The sequence below is a fragment of the Paramormyrops kingsleyae genome, chromosome 4 (assembly GCF_048594095.1).
Source record: "Paramormyrops kingsleyae isolate MSU_618 chromosome 4, PKINGS_0.4, whole genome shotgun sequence".
Taxonomy (NCBI): domain Eukaryota; kingdom Metazoa; phylum Chordata; class Actinopteri; order Osteoglossiformes; family Mormyridae; genus Paramormyrops; species Paramormyrops kingsleyae.
Window position 1 is genome coordinate 5,951,791 of NC_132800.1, and position 25,209 is coordinate 5,976,999.

Here is a 25,209-nt window from a genome sequence, read left to right on the forward strand (position 1 = left end):
ACTCCAATAATTAATTTTTTAATGTAATGTCGTCAGGGGTGGTGGGGCCTTGCCATCACCATCCCGGGTTGGGGGCTGGGTTGTTGGGGTCCTCTGGTGTTTCTCTTGGCTGAGGGCGCGTGGTCAGTGTCTCTGGGTGGCCGCTGGCCTGGCCTGTTGGGGGCGGTGCGGGGGTTGGGGGGTTCTGCCCCCCCGGGGTGGGTGGCGCGCTGGTGGGGGATCGGGGGGTGGGGCCTCTGGGTTCCGCCTGGGCCGCTGCGCTGGGGTACGTGGGTTTGGGGGCGTGGGCTCTATCTGCTGGGGCCGCTGGTCTGGCTCCCGGGCGGGTGGTCGCCCGCATGCTGGGGGGCCTGGTCTGCCCGGGCCCGTTGCCTGGTGGGGGCGGGTCGTTGTCTGCCGTTGGCGATTCTGGCGCGGGGCCCTCGGGCGCTGTGGGGTGGTTTGGGGGGGATGGTGGAGGGAACCTCTGCCTCGCCTGGGGGGGGGCCTGGGGTGGCTGGAGGGCGGGTGTCACCCCGCCTGGCTGGACCGGCTCCCCGTTTGCCGGGGGGGTCTGGGGTTGTCCTGTCCTTGGCTGCTAGCTGGGGTCTCATCGGGCATGGTGGGGTGGGACTCTCCCGGTCTGCGCCTGGGGGGGGGGGGGGGGGGGGGTTCCCTGCTGCCGGGCTGCCTGTGGCACCCCTGATCACCTCGGTTGGCCGTCCCTGCTGGCTGTGCGGGGTCGGGGATGGGGACTAATCGGGGCCAGTAGGGGATCTGGCCCCGGTGCCGGGGGGGGGTCCACTCCTGGCATGCCCTTATTGCTCCCCTGGGCCCAACACCACATTTCACACAACACTAGGGCCTTGAGGGGCAGTGGGGAGGTGCGCCGAGACACTGCCCCTCAATTTCTACTTGCATGTTAGACACCACATGACACTAGGGCTGAGGAGGTGGGTTGAGGCAGGTGGGGCTCTGCCATCTGCCAGCGGTGGGGTGCCCATGCCTCAACTGCTCGCCCACTTTTTGCACCTTAGTCATATAAACAGTCCATATTACATTAGGGCCTTGGGGGTGCGGGGAGGGGGATGGGGGACTCTGCCATCTGCCAGTGGTGGGGCCCTCATACCCGAACTGCACCCACTAATTTTAATACCTTGTAGACATAAACACACAACTCTCTCACACATGTACATGCACACTTCACACCAACATGGGTCGGGGAGGGGATGGGGGCCGAGGGGCCCCCCCTAACTCTCTGTCTCTGGCCCTGCACGGGTGGGGTGGCCCGCCGGGTGGAAGACCCATCATGGGGGGGTATATTCCCCTATACTTAATTTTTTTCCATCCCACCTACATTATTAGTGTTATTATTTCTGTATACCTTTCCCCCCCCCACTCTCCCCATGTTGATTGATGCCTGTTATTGTTACGCTTGTTGTTTCTGTATCCCCCCCCCCCCCCCGTTTTTCTTTTTTTTCCTTTTTCCACGGGACGGGTGAGTTCGGAGCGGCCACACTTTTTGATCTTGAATGTAATGTAAAATAAAGTTGTCCTCCGAAGAGGGGAGGTGGTGGGCAATAAAAAAATAAATAAAAAGGGTAGCCCGGCGAAACAGTTGTAATTTTCTCAAGCCGGCAGTAGGCGCGCCTTAACAAAATGGGTATTGCAGGGCCTCTAACAGCCACAACTTCACGCGCCTTATAAAAAAACACCAGACATATATAGTTCACGCTTTTCTTAAAATTGCATAAGGATTGTTTTGTCATAGTGAAATTTTTAATTAGGATGAGTGTGATATAGATCAATTAGGCAACAAGAACGGTAGGAACTAGAGAGCGGTATATATCAACATACATCGAAACATTTTAAAATCTTTGGTACACTGTAAAAAATGTCCGTGAAATTAACTGAGAAATTCTGTAAAATAGCGACATAAAAAAACTGTAAAAGGAAAAACAATAGAGCAGCGTATATTTGACATTAAGATTTTGTAAAATACTTAACAAAAAACAACTGTTAATTTTACAGTAAAAATATGTTCTTTAAAGAAAAAATTTTGGTAGAGTTAACAAATTACTGTAGTTTAAACGCAAACAAACTGTAATATAAAAACCAGTACAATACAGTTAAAATTACACCATAACGGTGTGAAAATAATATTTTTTTAATCAGGTCAATTTTTTCAGGTTTATACTGAAAGAAACCGTGTTACATTTTACAAATTAATATTCTGTGCTTTACAGATGAGAAACAGTAAAACTTTAAATGATATATCAACACTTGCTTTTTGCTACGTGCGTTACGAACCAACAGGAAATAGTCCACACAACTCAGGATTTCTGGTTTGTCAGACAGCTTTTGACGGTACATTTGGGGCTACCGTCAGAACTTCGCCTCATGGCAACACCTCTGGTCCGTTGATAAGAAGGTATTTTTCCACTGAGGTGATAAAAAATACTGCAGCACCGGCGGGGCTCATGTCCCAGCATGCCCCGCGCGCATTTGTAAATAGCCCTTGTATTGTTGTTGTTATTGCTAATGGTTATATTTCCTTATTGTCGCGTGTGTTTACCTGTGTCTTATGTGTACCCTGTCCAATCCTCGTGTGTAATTAGCGTCCGTAAATCTCCCACCGTGTATGCGTCTTACAGTTGAGCGTCTGACAACCTCGTGTTTCCTGTATATAAGTGTTTCGGTGCTCTTTGGGTGCCTGGTGTAGTTCTTTTCTGGACTACTAATAAAGAGCGTGTTACCTCGGCAAGGGAGTGTTGGCAGCTGGGGTTACCAGAACAATTCCGTAAAATATACAGCAAAACAATAATTGCTTTTACCGAATAGCATGTATTTTCTACGGGAAAAAACTGGCAGCTGTGGTTACCAGAATAATTCCGTAAAATATACAACAAAACAGTAATTGCTTTTACTGAATAACATGTATTTTCTACGGAAAAAAACTGGCAGCTGTGGTTACCAGAATAATTCCGTAAAATATACAACAAAGCAGTAATTGCTTTTACTGAATAACATGTACATTTTACAGTTTAAACCAGCATATAACACACTGGACTTGTGTTATATTTACTGGTTTATACTGTAAAATTTACATGTTATTCGGTAAAAGCAATTACTGTTTTGTTGTATATTTTACGGAATTATTCTGGTAACCCCAGCTGCCAGTTTTTTTCCGTAAAAACTACGGGATTTTTTTTACAGTGTAGAATAATCCCTTAGTTATCTTAATTTAAGGGATAAAAAACATTAGTTGTGCTTGTCAACGTGCTATTTTATATAATAATGCATTATTTTCTAATGGTAAAAACACTGTCATCATGTTTTACAGTGAAATTATATGGGCTAGTTTTGTTTTACAACACATTAGAGGATACTGATTCACACTATAGCCGTTACAAGGCACCCAGGCATGCAGAAGTGTGAAGTTTTAGCACGAGTCAAGGATGGGTTGAGGGGGAGGTACGGGGAACGGTCAAGAATTAGCTTTGCTTCACAAAAGTTTAGTCAAGAGGCGACATGCCACTCTCTTTGAAAATGAGCAGGGCATAGCCACTGATGATTCAAACAAGGAATAAAACAGTTTAGCAGTAACTGTTATTTCGGTATTTTGCTAAGAAATTTAAAGAAGTGGCCTTTAGAGGTTGATCATCAAACTGAATCAAAAAACACCAGACATATACAGTTTACGTTTTTCTTAAAATGCATAAGGATCGTTTTGTTATAGCATAATTTTAAATTAGTATGAGTGTGATATAAGCCATTTAGGCAACAAGATTTGAGGAAGCACCTAAATAGCGGCTAGAAATGATCGACCAGGCAGACAGAAGGGGGGCTTTCTTATCTCACAAGACATGGAAGGGTAGGGGGTGTAGGAACTGCGGAATCAAGCAAGTGTGTAAGAATTTAGGATATATTTTTGTCATTTTAAAGAAGGTGGACATGGTTATTTAATTACATTTTATAGGAACTAGTAAGCTGCATTTAGCATCATGCATCAAATACACATTAAAAACTTTAATAAAGACATTCTTCAGTAACTCTCAGACATCTTACAAGGTGACCCCACGGCCCCAGCTTATATCATCTAAAAGCTTGATTTGAGATGCATGCTAGAGTAGCATGTTAAGTTGACAATGGTAACTGAGATGCAGTCTGCTTGATAGTTAATGAAACATAGGCCACATTCAACAGTGCCAGCAGTCATCCACTATGCAGCGAGACTAGAGAGTGACTATAGCGCCCCATTTAACTGCTGGTCCTTTTTTTGTTTTTTAAATCTTTGACAGAATAAAGACTTAGTTATTTTAATAAAACACACTTTTTTCAGTAAATGTTTGTTCATGATCATGCGCACAAACACAGGGGCTTTAGAGTTTAACTTTAGGGCTGTGAAAGCAGACATAATTATTTCTGTCAGGACCTCGATGTGTATCCAAGCCCCCAAAACACACTAACTCAGGTGTTCACGCAACTTATCGTGAAAAACCAGACAGAAATAGACTTTTTTGTTAATGTTTAAAGGTATAAAAAACCTTTGCTCCCTTTCTTAAATGGCCAGAAAACATTGGCTCAACACTATTAATAGTTTATATGAAGATGGGGTCTTTGCAACAGTCACAATCCTATCAATCAAGTATAGCCTGCCAAAGAATCATATGTTTAAATTTATTTCAAAGCGGACACTTTGTGCAAAAGCTGTATCCCCATTTCCCTAACGGCAACCAGAATTGGAGGGTCCTTAAAGATCTTTCATAAGACTTGGGGCCCTGTCCTGAGGTTTATCAAAGACCAGGTTCTAACACTAGAGGAGGCTGATGCTGTTTAAGTAGTAGATGGGAAGACCCCTGCAATGAAATTCGTAACATTTCAAGATGTATAGGTCGTAAAACTTTTTGTATACACCAAAAATATGTTGGAGGGGATGTCGTGTCTCCAATTTTAAAGGATGAGATGCCTAACCAGTAAGGGTGGCAGGGTATCGGATGTTGGAATAACGAACAGGTCTGTTAGAGGATTAGGAGATAGAACTATGCTGTCTCATTTTTAAAAACTTGTGCTAAAATGTTTGTGCTTTCGCATTTGCTCTTTTGTGCTTGTTTCGCTCGGGTATGTCTCTAGTTTAAAAGTTAAAGTTTGGGACTTGTGTCGTTTGTGCTTAAAATACGGTGTTTTATCTTGACAGTGTTTCGCTCGGGCATATCTCTACTTGTTTAAATTTCGCCTGCTCTAGCTTTTCTTTCTTTTAAAAAGTTAAAGTTTGGGTTTTGTATAGTTTGTGTTTAAAATACGGTGTTTCGCTCGGGCATGTTTGTATTTGTTTAAATTCTGTCTGCTTTTCTTTCTTTTTAAAAGTAACACTAACGTTTTTCTTGCTTAAAACATTTTGGGGCTTCTTTTAAAATACGCCGGGACGCTCGTGTCTACTGCGGATGGACGGAACCCCGCAGGACGTGTATGCCCTAGCTTACGTTCATCCTGCTATATGTTCTATTATACTACGGGACCGTTGAATGCTTGAATCTGATTGGCTGACGAATGTTCTGAGGTGTGCAATTATTTTCAGGGAAACGCACGGCGAACGTAGTTCCAGGCAGCTCTCTTGACCGCATTACAGTTCCATATCACTTCGCATAGTTAACTGTAATAACGGAAATTAGCATACAGTACCTATACAATTAAATGAATAAATATACATGCACAAGCTTTTCTGTCTCATTACTGCAATCACACGTCCTTGCACACGCACACTACGGTTACACACTCACACAAAAACGTGTTGTCAGCGCTGCCCTGACGATTTTATCAGTTAGCCTAGTGTAGCAACTTAAAGGCTACACATGACATTTCTCACTAGCGAGGTAATAACAGCGCTGCATCTTAAAGCAGACTTACAGTTTAGAGACGGTGCTTCAGAACACTGTTGAGGGACACACAGAGGTAGCCTAATTCATACAAGCTCTCTCTCTCTCTCTCTCTGTTTCTCTTTCTCGGTGTCTCTGTCTCTCTCGCTCTCTTTCTAATAACTTCATTATTAACTGCATTAGTCTGCTATCAACGGCTCAAGCCTCCATTGCCAGCTTTAAAATGACGTTTTGGAACTAGCAAAAGAGTCGTTGGATGAGATGCGGAAGAAATAATCCTACTCACAATAGCGATTTAAGTAGAAAAACCGGACGAATCCCTTGAAATATATCATCTGATCGATGTCTTGAGGTGTGGCAACCGTAGTATAAGCGGAATAATTGACTCCGGACCGTTGAATTATTAGAAAAATAATGCACACCCGAGGTGTAACGGCCACTCCACTTCGCGTCGTGGCCGCATCACCACCTCGGGTGTGCATTATTTTTCTAATAATTCAACGGCCCGTCGTCAATTATTCCTTACTTATTCCTTAAAACGTAATTAAAAATAACACATTAATAAAATACATGTAATGTATTTTTATTCTATTAAAGTTTAAACGGCAACCATTAACACCCCCGTCCCCCTATCGGTAACACGTGGCATAAGCATGTATGGTACCATTTGGCCAACCCCCCCCCGACCAATCAGATCAAAGGATACGCCCACATCCGCTTATGACGTCATAGATGGGGGAGAGCTTTAAGCTCCTCCCAAGGTACCAGGTAACCTCTCTGACACCCAACAGCAGTCCGGACAGAGGACTGGAAAACCGGACTGTCCAGGCAAAATGCGGGCAAGGGGTCACCTTAGTCTGCAGGCTCCGGCAGGAAAGCAGGATGAGGACAGACACACTTTAGTGAGTCCTGACTAAACTGTACACAAGAAGGGGGGACAGACAGTGACTGTAAATCACTCAATCGCTTTGCTGTGGTCACAGCTAGAAGCAGCACTGACTGGAGAGAGAGATTTTAACTCCATCCAAAGACACGAAAGGGTGATGAGAAAGGACAGCCAGTAGACAGATCCCATAACAGAACTGATGGCATACAAACTGGGCATTTCCATCGGCCGCAGTTCAGTGGCACACTAGGGGGCGTTGTCCAGCAGGCTTCTAAACAACACCTACATGACAGGCTGAAATCACAGCCCAGTGGGCCTTAACTGTAGAAAAGTCTTTCTGTTTTTCCAACAAATCAAATAAGGCATATTGTTTCATTTCCCAAGAACATGTTGGCCTCAGAGAAAGCACTGGAAATGTTTGAGTGCTACAAACACTACAGGCAGTTCCATCATGGCTGCACCCCACCCTGACCATCACTGTTGAGGACACCACCCCTAAAGGGGTGGCTGACGTGACAGCTGTCAAGGTTCTCCACAAAATGACAGGTGTCCTATAACACTGTGAAAGTGCCTGGTGACACTTTAGACAAGGAGCCTCATTCTCCTGAACTGAAGGAGAACTTACAGCGGGGATCCCTGGAAGAAAGGGAGCCTCTGAAGGCAGAACAGGGGGGCTGAAGACCCCAAGCTCCTCTTTGGGGGGGGGGGGGCAGTCAGAGGCCTGCTACCTTTTCCCTTCATGGGGTCAGAAGCCACAGCAGCAAAGAGATGTTTCCCCCACAGCCCTGGGTTGGCTGCTCTCCACTGCTGGCCGGCCTGATCTCCACCAGGAGCTGCCCTCTGGCCCCAGCCTGCCTGCCTCTTGCTGCCCCCCCAAAGCCTGACTGAGCTGTCTGAGGGGGGCTCGGTGTTTGCTTGTGTGGTAAACAGAGACTGAAAGCCTCATCCTCCTGTTTCCAAAGAGTGCTGGTTTCCCTCATTTTATCCAGGCCAAAGAGACCCTTGTTAGGGGTCATAGGCCGTGTCCATGCCCTCCACCTTCTGGGCATCCCCCAGGGCAGACAGGTGCAGCTAGAGGGCGCTCTCACCAGCATCCTGGGTCACTGGCTAAGGTATGCCCAGCTTTACTGCTGCCCGTATGCAGACCTCATACAGGTTACAGTCAGCCTGAGAACCTGTGTCTGTCATGCTGGGGTGGGGGGGGTCTAGACTTTTGGGTCAGGAAGATGGAAGTCAACTGCGGTAGTGAGGGCAGGGGTGGAGCCTGGTCTCAGGTCTACCTGTCCATCACAGACAGACCTGATGTCATTGGAGCTTCTGTAGCTGGTCACGCCCAAAGCGACTCCCATAGTGAAACACCGAGTGAAATTAGAAAACCTATGCTGCTGAAATGACCCCAGTAAGATCAATCATCAGCCTCACAGAAAAGCAAAGGGTACAAGAGACAGGGACAGTTTATCTGCACTGACAGAGTCATTATACTGCTTGGACACTAAAAGAGAGACGTTACAGTATCACGCAGTATATTTGGGTATTATAATATCAAAATCCTGATTCATGGTGGTTTGGTCCTGTCTTAAATCTTAGAATTCAAGAGAAATATTACAATCATTAATAAATACAAATAACATAAATTAACTTTATCAAGTGATTCCATTTGCAGGCTCAAAAAATTTTGTTTTAAAATATGTACAAAATGGTTTGTTAGAATGCAAATACTATTTGCAATTTTCAAGACAAAGATCTCTAATCAGTTCCACTGTAATGAGTGACACTCACCTGTGAGCCCAGCATTGAGAAGAAACAGGAGCATCAGAGGATCCATACGTGTGTGTGTCACTGAGTCCAGATCAGTGGAGACTGACCCTCACTTCCTCATCCTCTGTACTTTCACTGTCTCTGTCGTTTCTATTCTCACACGCAGCAGTCAGAGCGAAGGGGGAGTGGACACTTTAAACAGGAAGTGACAAAACCACAAGGCTGAATGTTTAGCACTTCAGCAAGTCAAAGCATTACTGTTACTCCAGAACATAAACTGTCAATGCATTCATTGAAATGTCAGTACGAATAAAGAAGATTTTGTGAATTATGGTTAATGTTTATTAATATTGCCCATTAATTTACCTGTTTGTCCATCCATCTTCAATACCCACTTGTCCTGTGCAGGGTCGTGGGGGTCCAGAGTCTATCCTGGAAGCTATGGGCGTAAGGCAGGGAATAACCCAGGATGGGGCATCAACTCCTCACAGGGCAAACACACCATTCACACACACATGCACACCTACAGACAATATGGTAACTTCAACTAACCTCAGGATGTTTTTGGACTTTGGAGTGAAACCAGAATACTTGGAAGAAATGATGACACGGTGAGAACATGCAAGTGCTGGTGTAAAATTTAAAAAATGTAAATCTACAGCTTGCTTGGTTTCCCGAGTCATTCATGTGACTCATAGCTGTTTTCTGCAAATACAAAAATAATCAGTGAAATGATGAACAGAGAGGGAGATACACTGTAAAACACTGCAGTGTGGGCCAGTACACACTGTCAGAGGCTATTGTTACAGCCCTGCCTTGTAGCAGCATGGCTGGCTGCTGTTTGCTAACTCATGTGTCCTTTAATGCATTTCCCTCATTGGCTGATGGTGCCTGATGGAGTACAGCTGGGGAGGAGCCTTTATCAGCCTTGCAGACTGCAGCCCGCGGTCGGCTCCCTTGTTCCCTCTGCCCTGTTTCTCGTTCCAGGCGTCTGTTTAATTGTTAGATTGCGGGCAAAATATTTAGCGGCCGTCTCTAACTCTGCTCTGCTGTTACATACATGCACACCACTTCCAGGGCCTCTCTTGCTCTCACACTGATATACTGACAGATCATGCACATCATGTATGTTGTTTTAACCCTTAGCTTATTAATAAAGGCTGTTTTGTACTTACTTGGTGTGATGGTCCACTTTTTTTTTTTTTAGAAATTTATGATATATTTAACTTCCTCATTTTTCTCACGCACATGAGCAAAAAGCAGCTAAATCATTAGTATCATGCAGAAGTTTTTCTCAGACAGGCACTTAATCTAAAAAGCAGAAATGTCATCATACAGGATGTGAGGGTGAGACTCTGCAGAAACACTGTGTGCTGCATACAGAGGGTCTGACCTCAGACCTTTGGTTCAGTCTTTATTATGTTTTATACAGTTTGTTAAGCATCACTGCAGTAGGTCCTTTTAATCTCTGTGGATCAGCAGGGAACAAGAGGCCAATTAGGAAGGTGTCTCGATAAATCAGGGGTGGGAGCGTCCCGGGGGGGCAAAGTCAGGTGATGAGCACATTGACTCACTTCACCTGGATCTTATCAGCAGTCCTGTCAGACTGAGGGCTGTTTGTGTTTCTCTCAGCCCCCAACAGACATATGCAGACACAGACGCCTGAATCCATAGCCTGTTATTTCCTAACAAATATTCTGACAGACAAAAAGGTGTAACATTCTCCAGTGAAAAGAAGACACAGTTTGTCAAAAATAAAATAATTATTCGACTGTTGTTGGCCACAGCCACACCATACACAAATTGAAGAGAATAACTTATTCTGCACAAACCCACAATGCACTGCTGTCCACTCCAACTGCCAACTTTCATGCTCACTCTCTCACTCCTCCCACACACACACTGAAAGGGGTGGGCTTCCTCTCACACTTCTATCACACCCGGCATTCACCTCACCCCCCCCGCCAAAACTGCACTTAAGCAATGCTAATTAACAACCATTAAAGACACAAAAATTCCCAAACACACTACATGATCCCCCCACTTATTTAAGTGCTCATGGTGCGTTCGTTTTTCTCTCGGACCTCGGAAATTCCGAGGTGAGTGACATTACGTATGACAATCTCCCGTTCGAGCTACACACATCTCGGAACAAACATGGCTGAGGTGCGCCTGGTGCACCAGCACGACGTGGCTGCTCACTCCCTCCACCCAGCATGCCTGCTGCCCGCCTGCCACTCAACCTGTACGCCGGACACCTGCTGGCCTCATCTTCACCATGTGACCACTGCTGAAACTAAACAAGGCCTCCACCAGGTCCAACTGACAGCCACCGTCCCTGAAAAAGTCCCACCAGGAACTCAAGCATCCAGGACTTCAGCAATCCAAATCAGGTGCCACACGTTCTTGCCTCCGACTGTCCACAACAGCAATGCTCTCCCTGTCATCGGCTGAGGGGTCACTGTGCAGAGCTGAACTACCATGTCCTCCAGCTGTGTCCCCTCCCACCATTGGCCAGATCACAGTGATTGTACACCCTAAGTGTACATCAGGGCAGCTCATGGTGTTCCTTCAGATGTACCTCGGCATTTTTGTGTGGACAGCAATGTAAGAATTTCATTGCACAGAGAAATGCACTTTTCTACTGTACACACGACAAACGCTTAGAATCTTGAATATTCAGTGCAGACAGAGAAGTGGCAGAAGTCTGACACTGAAGTCCTTCCCATCATGACCACTTCATGCTCGCCCTCCTCTGCTGTTCTTCTTGGGCAGGACGGCCATATATATGTGACGAGCAGGACATAAGGGTGGGGGTCTACCACATCCCGCCTACTGTGAGCCCACAGCGTTCATCGCCGCTTTAGCTAGTGCAGGAAAATGCATGACTAGGTGGGTTGTGTCTGACTGCACCCCGCATTGCTGGTCCCATCACCATGTTTCTCTCCAGCACTAATGCTGCATTCCATTTGCCTCGGGATCCGATTTTCGAATTCCGAGATTACATCACATCCGCTAAAAACTCGGGAACACCGAGTCGGATGCGTTCCATTTGCCACAGAAGTAGCAATACCATGGATCCATATGAAAAAGCAAGATTTTTTGCTTAGCCGGACAACTTGTCGGATTTAAGGTACCTCAGTTTAAATGGCCTTTATCTTCGTCCATTTACAATTAGTCCGAACTACGTTAATCCGACAAATAATCCGACTAATCATGAAATCCAATTCAAGGCCGGTTAATTGGTAGCCATTGTTAGCAATATCAGTTAACACATTACGCGCGGTGCTTGACGTATAAAACTCCGTAGCAACACGTCCACAGATAAGTTGGACGGTATAGTGTGTGCGACCGATTTAATGAGCCACAAATGAGCCACAAATGAGAAGTAGTGCTTAAACAGGATAAAACTACAATTTTCCCTTCTGTTGATAAAGGGCGCAGCCATCTTGGATTCTGAACTCGGGATCTTCTGCGCTATCCGAGATATCTCCGAGAAACGGGAGCGCGCATGTCGTCACTTCCGGATTCAAAACTCGGAATCCGACTCGGAATCTGAGTTCCGAGGGCAAATAGAATGCAGCATAACTCTAGGGCCTCACAGAGGGTGTGTGGATGCGCTGGTCTGCCAGTATACACAACCTGACGAACCGGAGGCAAACTAACTTGTTCTGCATAAACGGTAGTACGTGTATATAAATAAATACCGCAAAGATTCACCGCATGTCTTTGTCGGCTAAAGCCTAGTTCATATCGTGCATTCCATTTGCCTCGGATTCCGATTTTCGGAATCCGAGATTACGTCACATCCGGTAAAAACTCGGAAAAACCGAGTTGGATACGTTCCATTTGCCAAAGAAGTAGCAATACCATCGACCCATATGAAAAAGCAAGATTTTTTGCTTAGCCGGACAACTTGTCGGATTTAAGGTACCTCAGTTTAAATGGCCTTTATTTTCGTTCACTTACAATTAGCCCGAACTACCTTAAATCCGACAAATAATCCGACTAATCATGAAATCCAATTCTAGACCGGTTAATTGGTAGCCATTGTTAGCCATATCACTTGATAACACATTACGCGCGGTGCTTCACGTATAAAACTCCGTAGCAACACGTCCACAGATAAGTTGGACGGTATAGTGTGTGCGACCGATTTAATGAGCCAGAAATGAGAAGTAGTGCTTAAACAGGATAAAACTACAACTTTCCCTTCTGTTGATAAAGGGCGCAGCCATCTTCGATTCTGAACTCGGGATCCTCTGCGTTATCCGAGATCATTCTCGGATCTCCGAGAAACGGGAGCGCGCATGTCGTCACTTCCGGCTTTGAAACTCGGAATCCAACTCGGAATCCGAGTTCCCAGGGCAAATGGAACGCACCAATACTTTACGCTTTCCGCATATGCTGTTGTGCGCTTCCGGTCTGGGGACGGTCGCTGCTCGTAGTGTGGATACGGATATTTGCGGCTGGCGCATGCGTACTGCAATGATATTCCACCAGACCAACAGAGGGCAGGTGCCTCCTAGGTCTGAAAGAAGCTTACCCAAAAGCAGGATGAGATAAGGATAACCGCAAGTTTCAAGTCTTCTCGGTTTTATAAAACAACAAAAACAAAACTCTATGGCCCTCTCGCCCGGGGCAAACAACAGCATGCAGGCCAGGGCATCGTCAGTTAAACCAAGAGCGAACTGAAGGATTTTCTGTTCCACTAACCACCCGCTTACCTGGGTTAACAGGGCATACTACGCGTGGAAAGCTTCCCAGTCTGATTTACTGAAGTACTTTGGCGTTTTGATGCCTCCTAATATATGTGCCTTATGAGCGCAGCCATCTTCGTTTACGTTCGGTTCCGGGACGCGGCCATCTTTGTTTACGTCTGCCACGGCGGCTGCCTCTTCGCCTGCCCAGACAGTTGTACGACGGCAGCGCAGGCATCCATAATCATCCCCCTCCACCTTAATACGGACCGCAGGATCCATTTTGATACGACGGCGAAATCAGAAATCACGGCCAGGAAATCGCGACCCGTTGCTAGGAAGACCAGCATGCTACGGCCAGTCGCCCCCATCGGCCATCTATATTAAACATCACAGTATCACCAGAGCCGACAGAACAGCTACAGACAGGGGTAAAATCGCGGAGAGTCACGGAGGGTTCTGTCATTCACCACGGCAGCATTTAAACGAGATATACATACACCGCACTACGCCACTGCACCTCCGTTAAATACTAAGCCGGTGCGGTCAGCGTGCGCATTCTAGCGGATAAAAAGTAACTTGGTTTCATACACGCAACACTCTCACGCAGTAAATGCCAACCTAACCATCTGTAGCCCACAATGAAAACGCACACAGATATACGGTCGGTAGGGTGACCAGATAATCCATGTCAGGGATGACACTTGGAGCTACTTCGGGTTTTACAAACTACTTTCAAACTGAAAGGCTCCTGTGCTCGGCTTAGTAGATCAGCTCTTCTTGCGCTTTGATTGGTTTGTTTCCTTGACTGAAAGACTCATCCAGCTGTTTCATATTAGCATTAGTGACACATGCATGATTATAGGAGACTGACCAGTCGGCACACAGCAAGAACTCAGTGCTCAAGTGAAATCCAGGTCCGTTTAATTGAAATGGTAATTAACAATTCCTGTCTTAGCTCAGAGTGTCCTCCCTGACATGGATTATCTGGTCACCCTAACGGTCGGTACATCTCTATTTGTACTTACCCGCTGCAGTTTGAGAAAGCGCTTGAATAGAGTGTTGCTGGACTATCGGTACGGAGGCTCAGCAGGACCAAACTGCACGTAGCGCCTGGGAAATGTTTTGTAAACGCTTTTTGTTCCAGGAAACCCCAGCACGGACGGCGTTTGGCAGTAATGGTTTACTCCAGGGGACATTGGATTGGGTTTTCCTGACATAATATACACAAACTGATGAATCCCCATCGAATATCGTTTTTTTTCATTGTGGAGCCTGCTCCTGTGCCTTTTTAGCACTGTGAGTAGAATAAGCTCCATTGCACTGAAGTGTTCCTGTGGCCTTGCCATTTTTATTTTTATTTTTTTACAAACCTGACAAGGAACTGTGTAACACAAAGGTTTGTGTATCAACCTCAATAAAATGTGGGGCACATACATTATTGTTACTGGAAGACACTGTTCTTTAAGTCTATTATCTAATAAACCATTTCTGCCGTTTTACCTGCCAAAGGTAAAACAAAATTCAAGTCAAGACGTTTATTGTCATATACACAGTAAAAAAAAGTATGTACATGTTAGAACCATGTAATGAAATGACTTTGCTTGCTCACCCTTCGAAAAAGATACAAAAATGGAATAAATTCTAAAAATAGAAGAATCATTTGACAAAGTGCATAGTCCTAAATGACGTACAGTAAGAGTTGGATATGAATATGATATGAATATGGGGTCAGATTAATTTGAGCTATTAGCATTGTTCAAGAGTTTTGGTATGCTTGACCCCATATTCATATCCTCTACAGCAACAATATATGAGCAAGAACAACTCAGATGAGCAAGGAACATATTTTACATTCACAGCCACATGCAGCCTTTGTCATAGCAGGGGGCGTTAACCAGTCCAACCTGAGAAGAGTACTTCACCAGAACGTTCCCTGCCACACCAGAGGAGAGAAAACTCTGCATCCCATCTCCAGTAAAATTGCAGATGCTCACTAAGCCATTACCTTCCACCGCATGGGACAGTCTGACCAGCACTCACTGTCTCTACTGCCCAGGTATCTACCCATCATCAAACATGAGGAATCAATTCTGGCCAGCAGGTGCTGATTCTGTTCTGCAGCTCTGGTTTGAACACACAGATTGGAGTGCATTGCAGAGGACACCCATAAAGACATTCATCTATTCATGCCCACCGTACTGGATTAAATACAACAGCAGTCCTGAAAATGTCACCTCATAAGTACATTTCCAGATTAGAAGCCTGGAGAAATGCCACGTGAACAGAGGAAGCCTGCAAGTGGGAAAGAGACACGGTCATGGTCACATTCAAAGCCAACACTGCTGAGGTGGTGAGTGTATGAGTCAGATTTCTTCTGATCATTGCAGTACATTTTCCTCTTTAAGCTGAAATGCAGCATTCAGATCCGGTGATGTGCACTCTATCCCACAGCTGAGCTCCGGTCAGTGCTGAGTTCTCCCCGTTCCATTATACTAAATTAAGCAACTAGATGCGTGTGGGCAGGGAATGGGCTGGCCAGGCTCACCCCTCCCCTCAGGCAATGTGCTCTCATTCTCCAATTCTCATCTAAGTGGCGTGAAACGGCCTGCAGATGCAGAGCATATACCTACTGTAAGTAAGACTTTTTCTTTTAATGTTTAGAAAAACAAGGCAAGCGTCCTTGGGCAACACTCTCGCTTCTTCCTCAAAACCCAGGTAAGTGCCCCAGGACAAGATAAGCGTTCCGCAAAACAAGTTATTTCTGATAAACAAATTATATAAGTGATCTTAGAAAAACATGTTATGCTGCTCAACCTTGGCACAATGATATAGGTGAATCATGGACGTATTAGAGGACGCATTAGAATCTCAGGGTGGTTGGTCCATACATGAACAGATCCTCAATCACCTCGTACGTATGTCTGCTAGGTGGAGCTGGAGGTGCTCATAACTATGCGTAGTGGAGTTGAACAATCACAGCTTCCCAGAATATTACAGTAACAGGAGGACAATAAGCAACTCATTAATTCTATGCTATGTAGGAATGTCTGCGAGTTCGTCTTAATAAACAGGACATTGAAGCCATTTCAGAATAGAAACCCACAAATGCAGCTCCCTCCACCAGCTTAAGCACTTCTATGCTCAGTTTGATACGGACTATATAGAAACTGCCACAAAATCCATGCCCTCTGATAACCAGCCCCTTATATTTCCACCACCTTCATGGGGACCATACTACAAAAAGTCAACGCAAGGTAAGCTGCAAAGCGCAAACAAATTTACAACCTACCCTACATAGTGCACTATGTTTACTTTGTACTATGAGTACAGTCTTTGCACCTTATCTGTTTGACTCTATATGTTGGTCATTCCTGTTATAAAGTGATTTTTCTGTCCCCGTGGTTTACTTATATTTTCTCTAACATGAGTCACATGTTTAAAGCAAATATCTTATTATAATTAGGTCTTCGTTATCATGTAAACAGAGATAATACATATTAAAAATACTATTTTGTATGTACATACCCTTTTATTGATATATGTATTAAGGCTGCCATGATTAGTGGACGTAGTCAATGACATGTTCTTCTTCAACATCACTACGCAGTTATTGGAGTAGTTATTCTCTAAAGCCCTGCAGTGATATGTAGTTTGTTGTTGTCAAAATAAAACTAACTTAAATTAAATGCTCAATGTGATTTTCTGGAGCAAAATTAATCGTTTAGATTGATCAACCAATCAGTAAAATAATTGATAGATTAATCAGTAGAAAAATAGTTGTTAGTGGTAGCCCTAGTTTCAGTTTATGCTGTAGCCATTTATTTGTCCACGAATCTCCTTGCGTCAGAGGAAGCTGGAAGGGGGGTGTGACCTTTATGGAGTAGAATGAGACAGAAGAGCTATAAAATAAATGGTTATGCTAACTGCAGTGAGGCCTCTCTCACGCGGCCCTGCTCAGTCTATACAGTCACACCATGAGAGTCAGTTAAACAAGGAGGTTTATCTGCAGTGTTGGATTTTCTACTGGGAACCTGTACAGACTGTGCTTTGTACTGTTGATGGCCTCTTCTTCAAACGTGCTCTGCTGCCACCTGCTGGTCAAAGTTTAATATTGGTTTATTAATTAGTGAAAGTAAAAATGTTATTGCATTGCTTATTAATTCTTAAATATATATTTAATGTATATTCGTCATTATTTTGTTTTAATAAATATTCTGATTGAATTATTTTTTTTTTTAATATTTCAAAATTAATTAATTAATCAAAATTCATTTATTCCCTCCTCAGAGCCCACCAATCAGTGACCATCTTGTAGTGTGACGTAAGACACGAAATCAGGACCGCCCACTTTTTACTCAGCCTGTAACGTCTCTCCTGTATGCCCTCTTGCTGTACCACTGTTCATCCTGCCATCGGAAGCAGCACCAGCACCTGCCTCCCCCCACTTTGAGACTCAAATCTTAAAATATGGACAGTGTGAATTGGGACTTTGTCATTTTGCTCATATCACTTCCTCTGCCAGCACTTGCAGGATGGGCGTCCCCTTTGAATCTGGTTCCTCCCAAGGTTTCTTCCTTCTAGGGAGTTTTTCCTTGCCACTGGCTTGCTCTCTGTGGGCTTTGGGCAGGGATAAGGTAAAGTGCTTTGAGACAATGTAATGTTGTGAAAATGCACGACACAAGTAATATTGAATTGAAATGAATTACACCAGCTTGTCTCAGCTGACAGCAGCTCTTACTTATCTGATAAGGGGGGGAAAGATATCACATACCTTCTGGTCAACATCAATAGAAATTTATATTGAAAATAATTAAGACTGTCAAAATTAACGGGTTAACGCGGATTAATCCATCATCATGATTAATCTGATTAAAATTTTTAACGCAATTAACCCATCTGCAGCGCAGAATGATTCAAAATCCCTGAAACGTCTGTGTCAACCCATTTCGGGCAGTTTTGGTGCGCTCCATTTGTCCTGGGAACTCGTATTCCGAGTCGTATTCTGGAGTTTTGAAATCAGAAGTGAGAACATGAGCAGTACAGAGGATCCCGAGTTCAGAATCTGAGATGGCTGCGCCTCTTATCAACAGAAGGGAAAGTTGTAGTTTTATACTGTTTAAGCACTACTTCTCATTTGTGACTCATTAAATCAGTCGCACACACTATACCGTCCAACTTATCTGTGGATGTGTTGCTACGGAGTTTTATATGTAAAGCACCGCATGTAATGTGTTATCAACTGATATTGCTAACAATGGCAATTAACCGGGGTAGAATTGAATTTCATGATTAGTCGGATTATTTGCCGGATTTACGGTAGTTCGGGCTAATTGTAAGTGAACGAAGATAAAGGCCATTTAAACTGACGTATCTTAAATACGACAAGTTGTCCGGCTAAGCAAAAAATCTTGCTTTTTGATATGGGTCCATGGTATTGCACTTCTGTGGCACATGGAATGCATCCGACTCGTGTTCAAGATGTTCAATAAACATCTTAAGTGCATTTATATTCCCTGTTTTCTTGAGTCTGTTTGCTCATGCAAAATGAATTGTGATTAATATAGATTAAAAATGAATGATATTTAATCGTGATTAATCTAAATTAATCCACAGCAACCCTGTGATTAATCTGATTAAAAATTTTAATCGTTTGACAGCACTAAAAATAATATATTGCATATTGGTATAACACTCACTAAATGGGACCTATTAAGCTTTTAGCTTTCTATTAGTGTGTTATATGGCTTCAGATGCATGTAAACGGTCTGCAAAGTCTTTAGATGCAAAGTACATAGCAAAGGGAGTAACTCTCAGCACAGAAACCACTCATCTCTCATCTGCCTAAAACACCTAATTGGAATTCCAGTCCTTACTTCCATAACATGATGAGGTCACCTCATAACACAATCCTTATTGTCTGCCTACCTGCAAGGATCTGTCTGCAGACTGAAAGACAGGGGAATGAAGGGTAAACCGACCAATCAAACCACATTGGACTCATTGGGGGCGGGATTAGACAGAGGGTGAATAGAGATGTGGGATTAGACAGATGGTGAATAGAGATGTGGGATTAGACAGAGGGTGAGTAGAGATGTGGGATTAGACAGATGGTGAATAGAGATGTGGGATTAGACAGATGGTGAGTAGAGATGTGGGATTAGACAGATGGTCAGTAGAGATGTGTGATTACACAGAGGGTGAATAGAGATTTTCATAATGAGAAAAAATATGTGCTTTTCGAACACTGAAGCATGCATACTCTATTCTAATAGATCATAAATATAAAATTATAAACTGAAAGTGAGCATAATAATGCCCTTTTAAGCAAAATTCCCTTTAAGCAACAGTAGGCTGCTGTCCATGGTGATAAACACCCACGTGACAACAGGGAAATGCCACCATTAACATTAAACATGAACTTTCTGACAGAGAGATGGCGCAGAGGTGAGCAGCATCTCTTCGTGTGTTTCTTGATATTTCTTCAGATTATGTTTTGTTAGCATATTTAATTCTATATTTAATTTTATGTCCTGATATAGTACATGCAGACTGAAAGACAGGGGAATGAAGGGTAAACCGACCAATCAAACCACACTGGACTCATTTTTTAGGGGGCAGCGTGTGGCTCAGTGGGCTAAGCCGTGTGCCTGTAATCACAAGGTCGCCGGTTCAAGCCCAGCCTCAGCACGTCTGTGGGTCCTTGAGCAAGGCCCTCAATCCCCAGCTCCCTGGGCGCCGCTACGGGTGGCTGCCCTTCGCGGACAGCTTGCTCTACAAGGAGCAAGTTGAGGGAGGCGTAAAAACAATTTCCCCACGGGGATTAATAAAATATCAATTATTATTATTATTATGCAAATATATCGTTGAAATATATTTAGAATTAGTAGTTTAAACTGTAGATGCTGTGGCCCTTATTCTTAATATAATTGTTTATACTTAAATTATAAGAGAAACTTGCGTTAAACTTGCGTTAAACTTAAAAACAATAAATATCAATCATATTATGGTTGATATGATTGGTTATACTCATCCAGCCTGTGAGAATGCATTTCATCTGAAGATGTTATTCTGAAAAGATCGCCTATATGTTTACTTTTAAAATGTCTCATGTTCTTGAAGTAAGATTAACCTTTTGCTAGGTTCGGTACCATGGCGATGTTATAGCGTATCGAAGCAGCGTCATAATTTCACAAGCTTTACTGCCTGTCTGGTGTCTTGTCCTGCCCTCTTCCACTGTGTCTCCCATCTTAGTGTACGTACAGGCTGCAGTCTTCCCTGCTGTCCAGGGTCATTCTGTGTCCATGGTGATCTGCTCCCTGTACCATCCCGTCCAGTGTCTGTTGCCCCTTGCCCTGTTTTTTGGTCCCTGTGGGGTCCCAGCCCCAGTCTGCCTCGCGTGCATTGGGGAGGGGGGGGGGCGTTGTCACACCCTGCATCCCTTCCCCCTCATTCTCTCCCTCTAACGAGTCACACCTGTTGCTGGTTTAATCCCTCCTCTCTTTACAACCCTCATGTGCATCACCCCAAGTGCCTCTCATCTCCTCCCTCCCTCCTTCAGTCCTGCGATCCTCAGTCCAGTCATTGATGTTGCTGCCTGCATTTGCTCCCCAGTGTATCATAAGAACATAAGAACATAAGAAATTTACAAACGAGAGGAGGCCATTCGGCCCATCAAGCTCGTTTGGGGAGAACTTAGCTAATATCTCAGAGTTGTTAAAATCTTATCTAGCTCTGATTTAAAGGAACCCATGGTTTTAGCTTCCACTACAATAGCAGGAAGACTATTCCATACTCTGACTACACGCTGTGTAAAGAAGTGCTTCCTCAAATTTGTTTTAAAATGTTCTCCCGCTAATTTCCACTTATGGCCACGAGTTCTAGTATTTAGACTAATATTGAAATAGTCATTTGGCTGAACAGCATCCAGACCCGTTAGAATCTTATAGACCTGAATCATATCCCCCCTTAGTCTCCTTTGCTCAAGGCTGAACAGATTCAGTTCCGCTAACCTCTCCTCGTAAGACATTCCTCTAAGACCAGGAATCATTCTCGTAGCTCTTCGTTGCACCTTTTCTAAGGCAGCAATGTCCTTCTTGAGGTATGGTGACCAAACCTGCACACAGTATTCTAGGTGGGGTCTTACCAAGGAATTATATAAGTGTAACATCACCTCCCTTGACTTAAACTCCACACATCTAGAGATATAACCCAACATTCTGTTCGCCTTTTTTATTGCTTCCCCACATTGGCGAGAGTGGGACATGGAAGCATCAACATACATACCGAGATCTTTCTCGTAATCAGCTACCTTTATTTCAGTGGAACCCATAAAATATCTGTACTGTATATTTCTGCTCCCTGCATGGATTACCTTACATTTATCTGTGTTAAATTTCATCTGCCAAGTATCAGCCCATTCGCTAATTAAATCCAGATCCCGTTGAAGCCTCTCTGCTGCTTGATTAGTATCTGCTACCCCGCCCACCTTAGTGTCGTCTGCAAATTTAACCAGTTTACTGTATGTATTCGTGTCAATATCATTAATGTAAATTAGGAACAATAGTGGTCCTAAAATTGAACCCTGCGGTACCCCACTATAAACGGAGGCCCACTGTGACATAGTGCCTCTAATAACTACTCGCTGCTTCCTATCAGTTAGCCAGTTTTTGATCCAAGCTGCCACAGTTCCTAAAATTCCTGCAGCTTTAAGCTTTAACAAGAGCCGTTTGTGGGGGACAACATCAAAGGCTTTCTGGAAATCTAAGTAAATCACATCATAGGCCTTTTTGTGATCAATTTCACTTGTAGCTTCCTCAAAGAACTCAAGCAGATTCGTTAAGCAGGATCTACCTCTCCTAAATCCATGTTGGCTATCCTTTATAATGTTATTTGCATCTAGGTAATCTACCATTTTCACTTGAATTATAGCTTCCATTATTTTTCCAGTAATGCTAGTTAAACTGATTGGCCTATAGTTTGCTGGATTACTTCTATCCCCTTTTTTGAATATAGGTGTTATATTAGCATGCTTCCAATCTGATGGTACCACACCCGCAGATAACGATTTCTGGAATATTAAAGTCAAAGGTTGGCTAATAATATCCCTCATCTCTTTCACTATTGTACATCCTACCATACGTCCTGGGAATCCCGGACGTGAATTTTCGTTTTAGTTAAGTAATGACTTCAAAAGTTACCCTGACAAGGGATTCTGTACAATCAGAGATAGAGCTGCAGGTTGGGCTGGTCATCGCCTGCTTTTTCTGACTGATGTAGGTCGGAATGTAAAGTTTTTCACTATCCTGTGTCTAGTGTTCTTGCCTGATCCTCCCTACCCTGTTTGCACCCCTTGTGGTCTGTTTCCTTTGCCCTGCCTGTAGTGTAGTTTTCTTTAATAAAGCCCCTTTTGGTTTTCCTCCATGCCTGTCTTCACCTCTGTCTTTGCCCTCAACGTGACACCATTACAGCGTGACCAGGTAAATGCTGCTAGCTGGACACCACACTGCTGTAAATGCTGCTGAAGGCTTACCTCAGTTTATCGCTATTCCCTTCGTTTTGAAAGTGAGCAGCAGCAAAAAGAGGATTAATTAAACATTAAAGAACACTGTTCTGTTGGTAAGCTTCTTAAGGTAAAGTCATTTTTGGAACTGAAATTAGAATGAAATATATTAAACAGAATGGTTGTTTGCAGAATAATACATTCAGGTTATGTTATTGTAGATCTGGCACATGGTGTTAAAATATAGTGGTGAACTTAAGACTCCCCATTCAGTATCACGGTTTTCCTAATGATAGACACAACAATTAATATTAAACAAATGATAAAAGACAATCGGAGGCTGCAGGTCGTCGTCCGAGCAGCAGAGAAGCTCATTGGCTGCAGCCTCAACCTCACTGATTCACTACCTGCCCCAAGAACAAAAAGGCGACCTGGGGGGGATCATCGCTGACCCCTCCCACCCCGGTCACAAACTCTTCCAAGTTCTCTCCTCTGGGGGATGGTTCTGATCCATCAGAACCACCAGATCAAGAGAAGAGCAAAGCTTCTTCCTCCGAGCGATTGCTCTGCTCAACACCTGATCCGCACTCTGCCGCTGGATACGGCATCTGGGCACTTCACTCTGTATTTAAATTTATTTAAATTACATATTTTTTTGCTTCTTTAAAACTAATCCCTTCCTTATTCCCTTTAGACCTATCTTTTGGTTTAATGTTTATTAATATAGAATATACCATGTCAAATTCAGTGTATACATGTCTACTTGGCTCATAAAAATGATTGACTGAAGTCAGCTTCCAAAAACCATTGGCGCTGTGTGAACAGTGAGTCGTGTCATTTGCTTTAGGTTTAAAAAGCTTTAGCTTAACTTTTATTGAAAAAGACATACTTTGCATAGACATATTTTGTGTCAATTATGTGTAGATTGTAAAATGAGTTAACTGTAGGATTACCATACGTCCTGGGAATCCCGGACGTGAATTTTCGTTTTAGTTAAGTAATGACTTCAAAAGTTACCCTGACAAGGGATTCTGTACAATCAGAGATAGAGCTGCAGGTTGGGCTGGTCATCGCCTGCTTTTTCTGACTGATGTAGGTCGGAATGTAAAGTTTCTAAGCGTTTAATGTACATAAATCTGTTTTATAATGTTTAAACAAAACTTTACTGTATCTGCACCTTATATCTCCTATAATGTGCTTGTGCATTTGATTCCTCCTTGATTGGAGGGTAACGAGAAATAACTAGCAAGAGAGACAGAGACAAGCTTTTGGGAGGCGTTATTGTCCAAAGTTGAACTGATGGTCTAAAGTTCATCTAAATCACCTATTACCCACTGTAATCCTTTCTATACCCACCTCTGTAATCTTCTAAGAGCATCATTGGCAACAATATAAGAGGGTTACAGTTAAATTAGCTAAAGAAATTTTATGTAAAATTTGCCAATCCAGGGTTTCAGCACCATGGACAGCAACCTAGTGTTGCTTAAGGGGCATTTTGTTTAAAAAGGCTTTATTATGCTCATTTTCACTGTTAAAAGCTTTATTTTCAGGGTCTACTAGAATACATTTACATGCTTCAATGTTCCAAAGACACATATTTACCCCTAAAACCGCGGTATTACGCATTACCATAATACTGCCTAGCAAAGGCAAAATGGCATAAGGATTTACAGACAGACTTTACAGACAGAGCCGTGTGGTTTCCCTTTGACGGACAGATACATGGTTTACAGGCTTGAAGGCAGTTAGATCAACAATATCCAATCATGCGAACATACAATAAGCACCAACTAAAGATGCTGCTTCTGATTGGACCAGCTTCAAATTTGTCCCTCCCTGACAAGCAATTCTCATTTTCATTCGTTGAACATAGTCTTAATAATAATACATTTTTGGGTGGTTTCCTTAGAAACAAAATCATTGCAGGTTAAACATAAACTTTCTGACAGACAGATGGCGCAAAGCTGAGCAGCATCTCTTCAGATGTTATTTCTTCACATTTTGTTTTATTCACATATTTAATATAAACTGGTGGTGTAGATATGGATGTGTGTTGGATAAATGTTATGTACATGTGGAATGTTTATTAATAATAATGGTTAACGTTTATGAAGAGAAAAATATTTTTCTCTAGAGTCAGAATTACCAAAATCCCCAGGTAAGTTTGATTTCAGTTCCTTTAAATGACACAAACATAAAAATGTGTCACCTAATAAACACAGGAGCTGTGGACAGCTGGAGAACAGGAGAAACACTGAAGCACAATGGTCATTTTGGAAGCTTTTCATCATAGTAAATTACCTTTGCCTTTAATGTCTCTGTGTGCAGTATCATTATGGTTAATTGCACTTAATTGTGACTACTCAGTTACAAAGAGAATGGGTCACTCTATAATGGATGGTAATATGTTTTAGTTCTGCTTCCACAGGTTTAATCTTCTCCTGTCACAGATGTCCTGCAGTGAAGGGAGACCTAACCATGTGATTTCCTGGGTAACCTGATCACCCG

At 43.4% G+C, this 25,209-nt stretch overlaps 1 protein-coding gene and 1 long non-coding RNA gene across 6 annotated transcripts in view; one reads left to right on the forward strand and one right to left on the reverse strand.

Moving 5' to 3' along the window:
• Positions 1 to 14,281, reverse strand: part of LOC140588675 (polymeric immunoglobulin receptor-like) — a 233,436-nt gene extending 219,155 nt beyond the window's left edge. The window contains exons 1-3 of one of the 5 annotated variants that reach the window (XM_072710487.1): positions 13,227 to 14,176; positions 8,866 to 9,204; positions 8,521 to 8,691 (exon numbers count right to left, since the gene is read on the reverse strand). In XM_072710487.1, coding sequence (XP_072566588.1) covers positions 8,521 to 8,535 — 15 coding nt within the window. In that variant the 5' untranslated portion in view covers positions 8,536 to 8,691; positions 8,866 to 9,204; positions 13,227 to 14,176. Of the gene's footprint in view, positions 1 to 8,520; positions 9,205 to 12,887; positions 14,177 to 14,227 lie in introns of those variants that run through there. The other 4 variants (XM_072710486.1, XM_072710485.1, XM_072710484.1 and 1 more) reach the window with 4 other exon arrangements.
• LOC140588681 (uncharacterized) lies at positions 14,182 to 18,696 on the forward strand. The gene is made up of 3 exons (XR_011989835.1): positions 14,182 to 15,552; positions 15,864 to 15,917; positions 17,490 to 18,696. It is a non-coding gene; the product is annotated as an uncharacterized lncRNA (long non-coding RNA).
• The last annotated feature ends 6,513 nt before the right edge of the window (positions 18,697 to 25,209 follow it).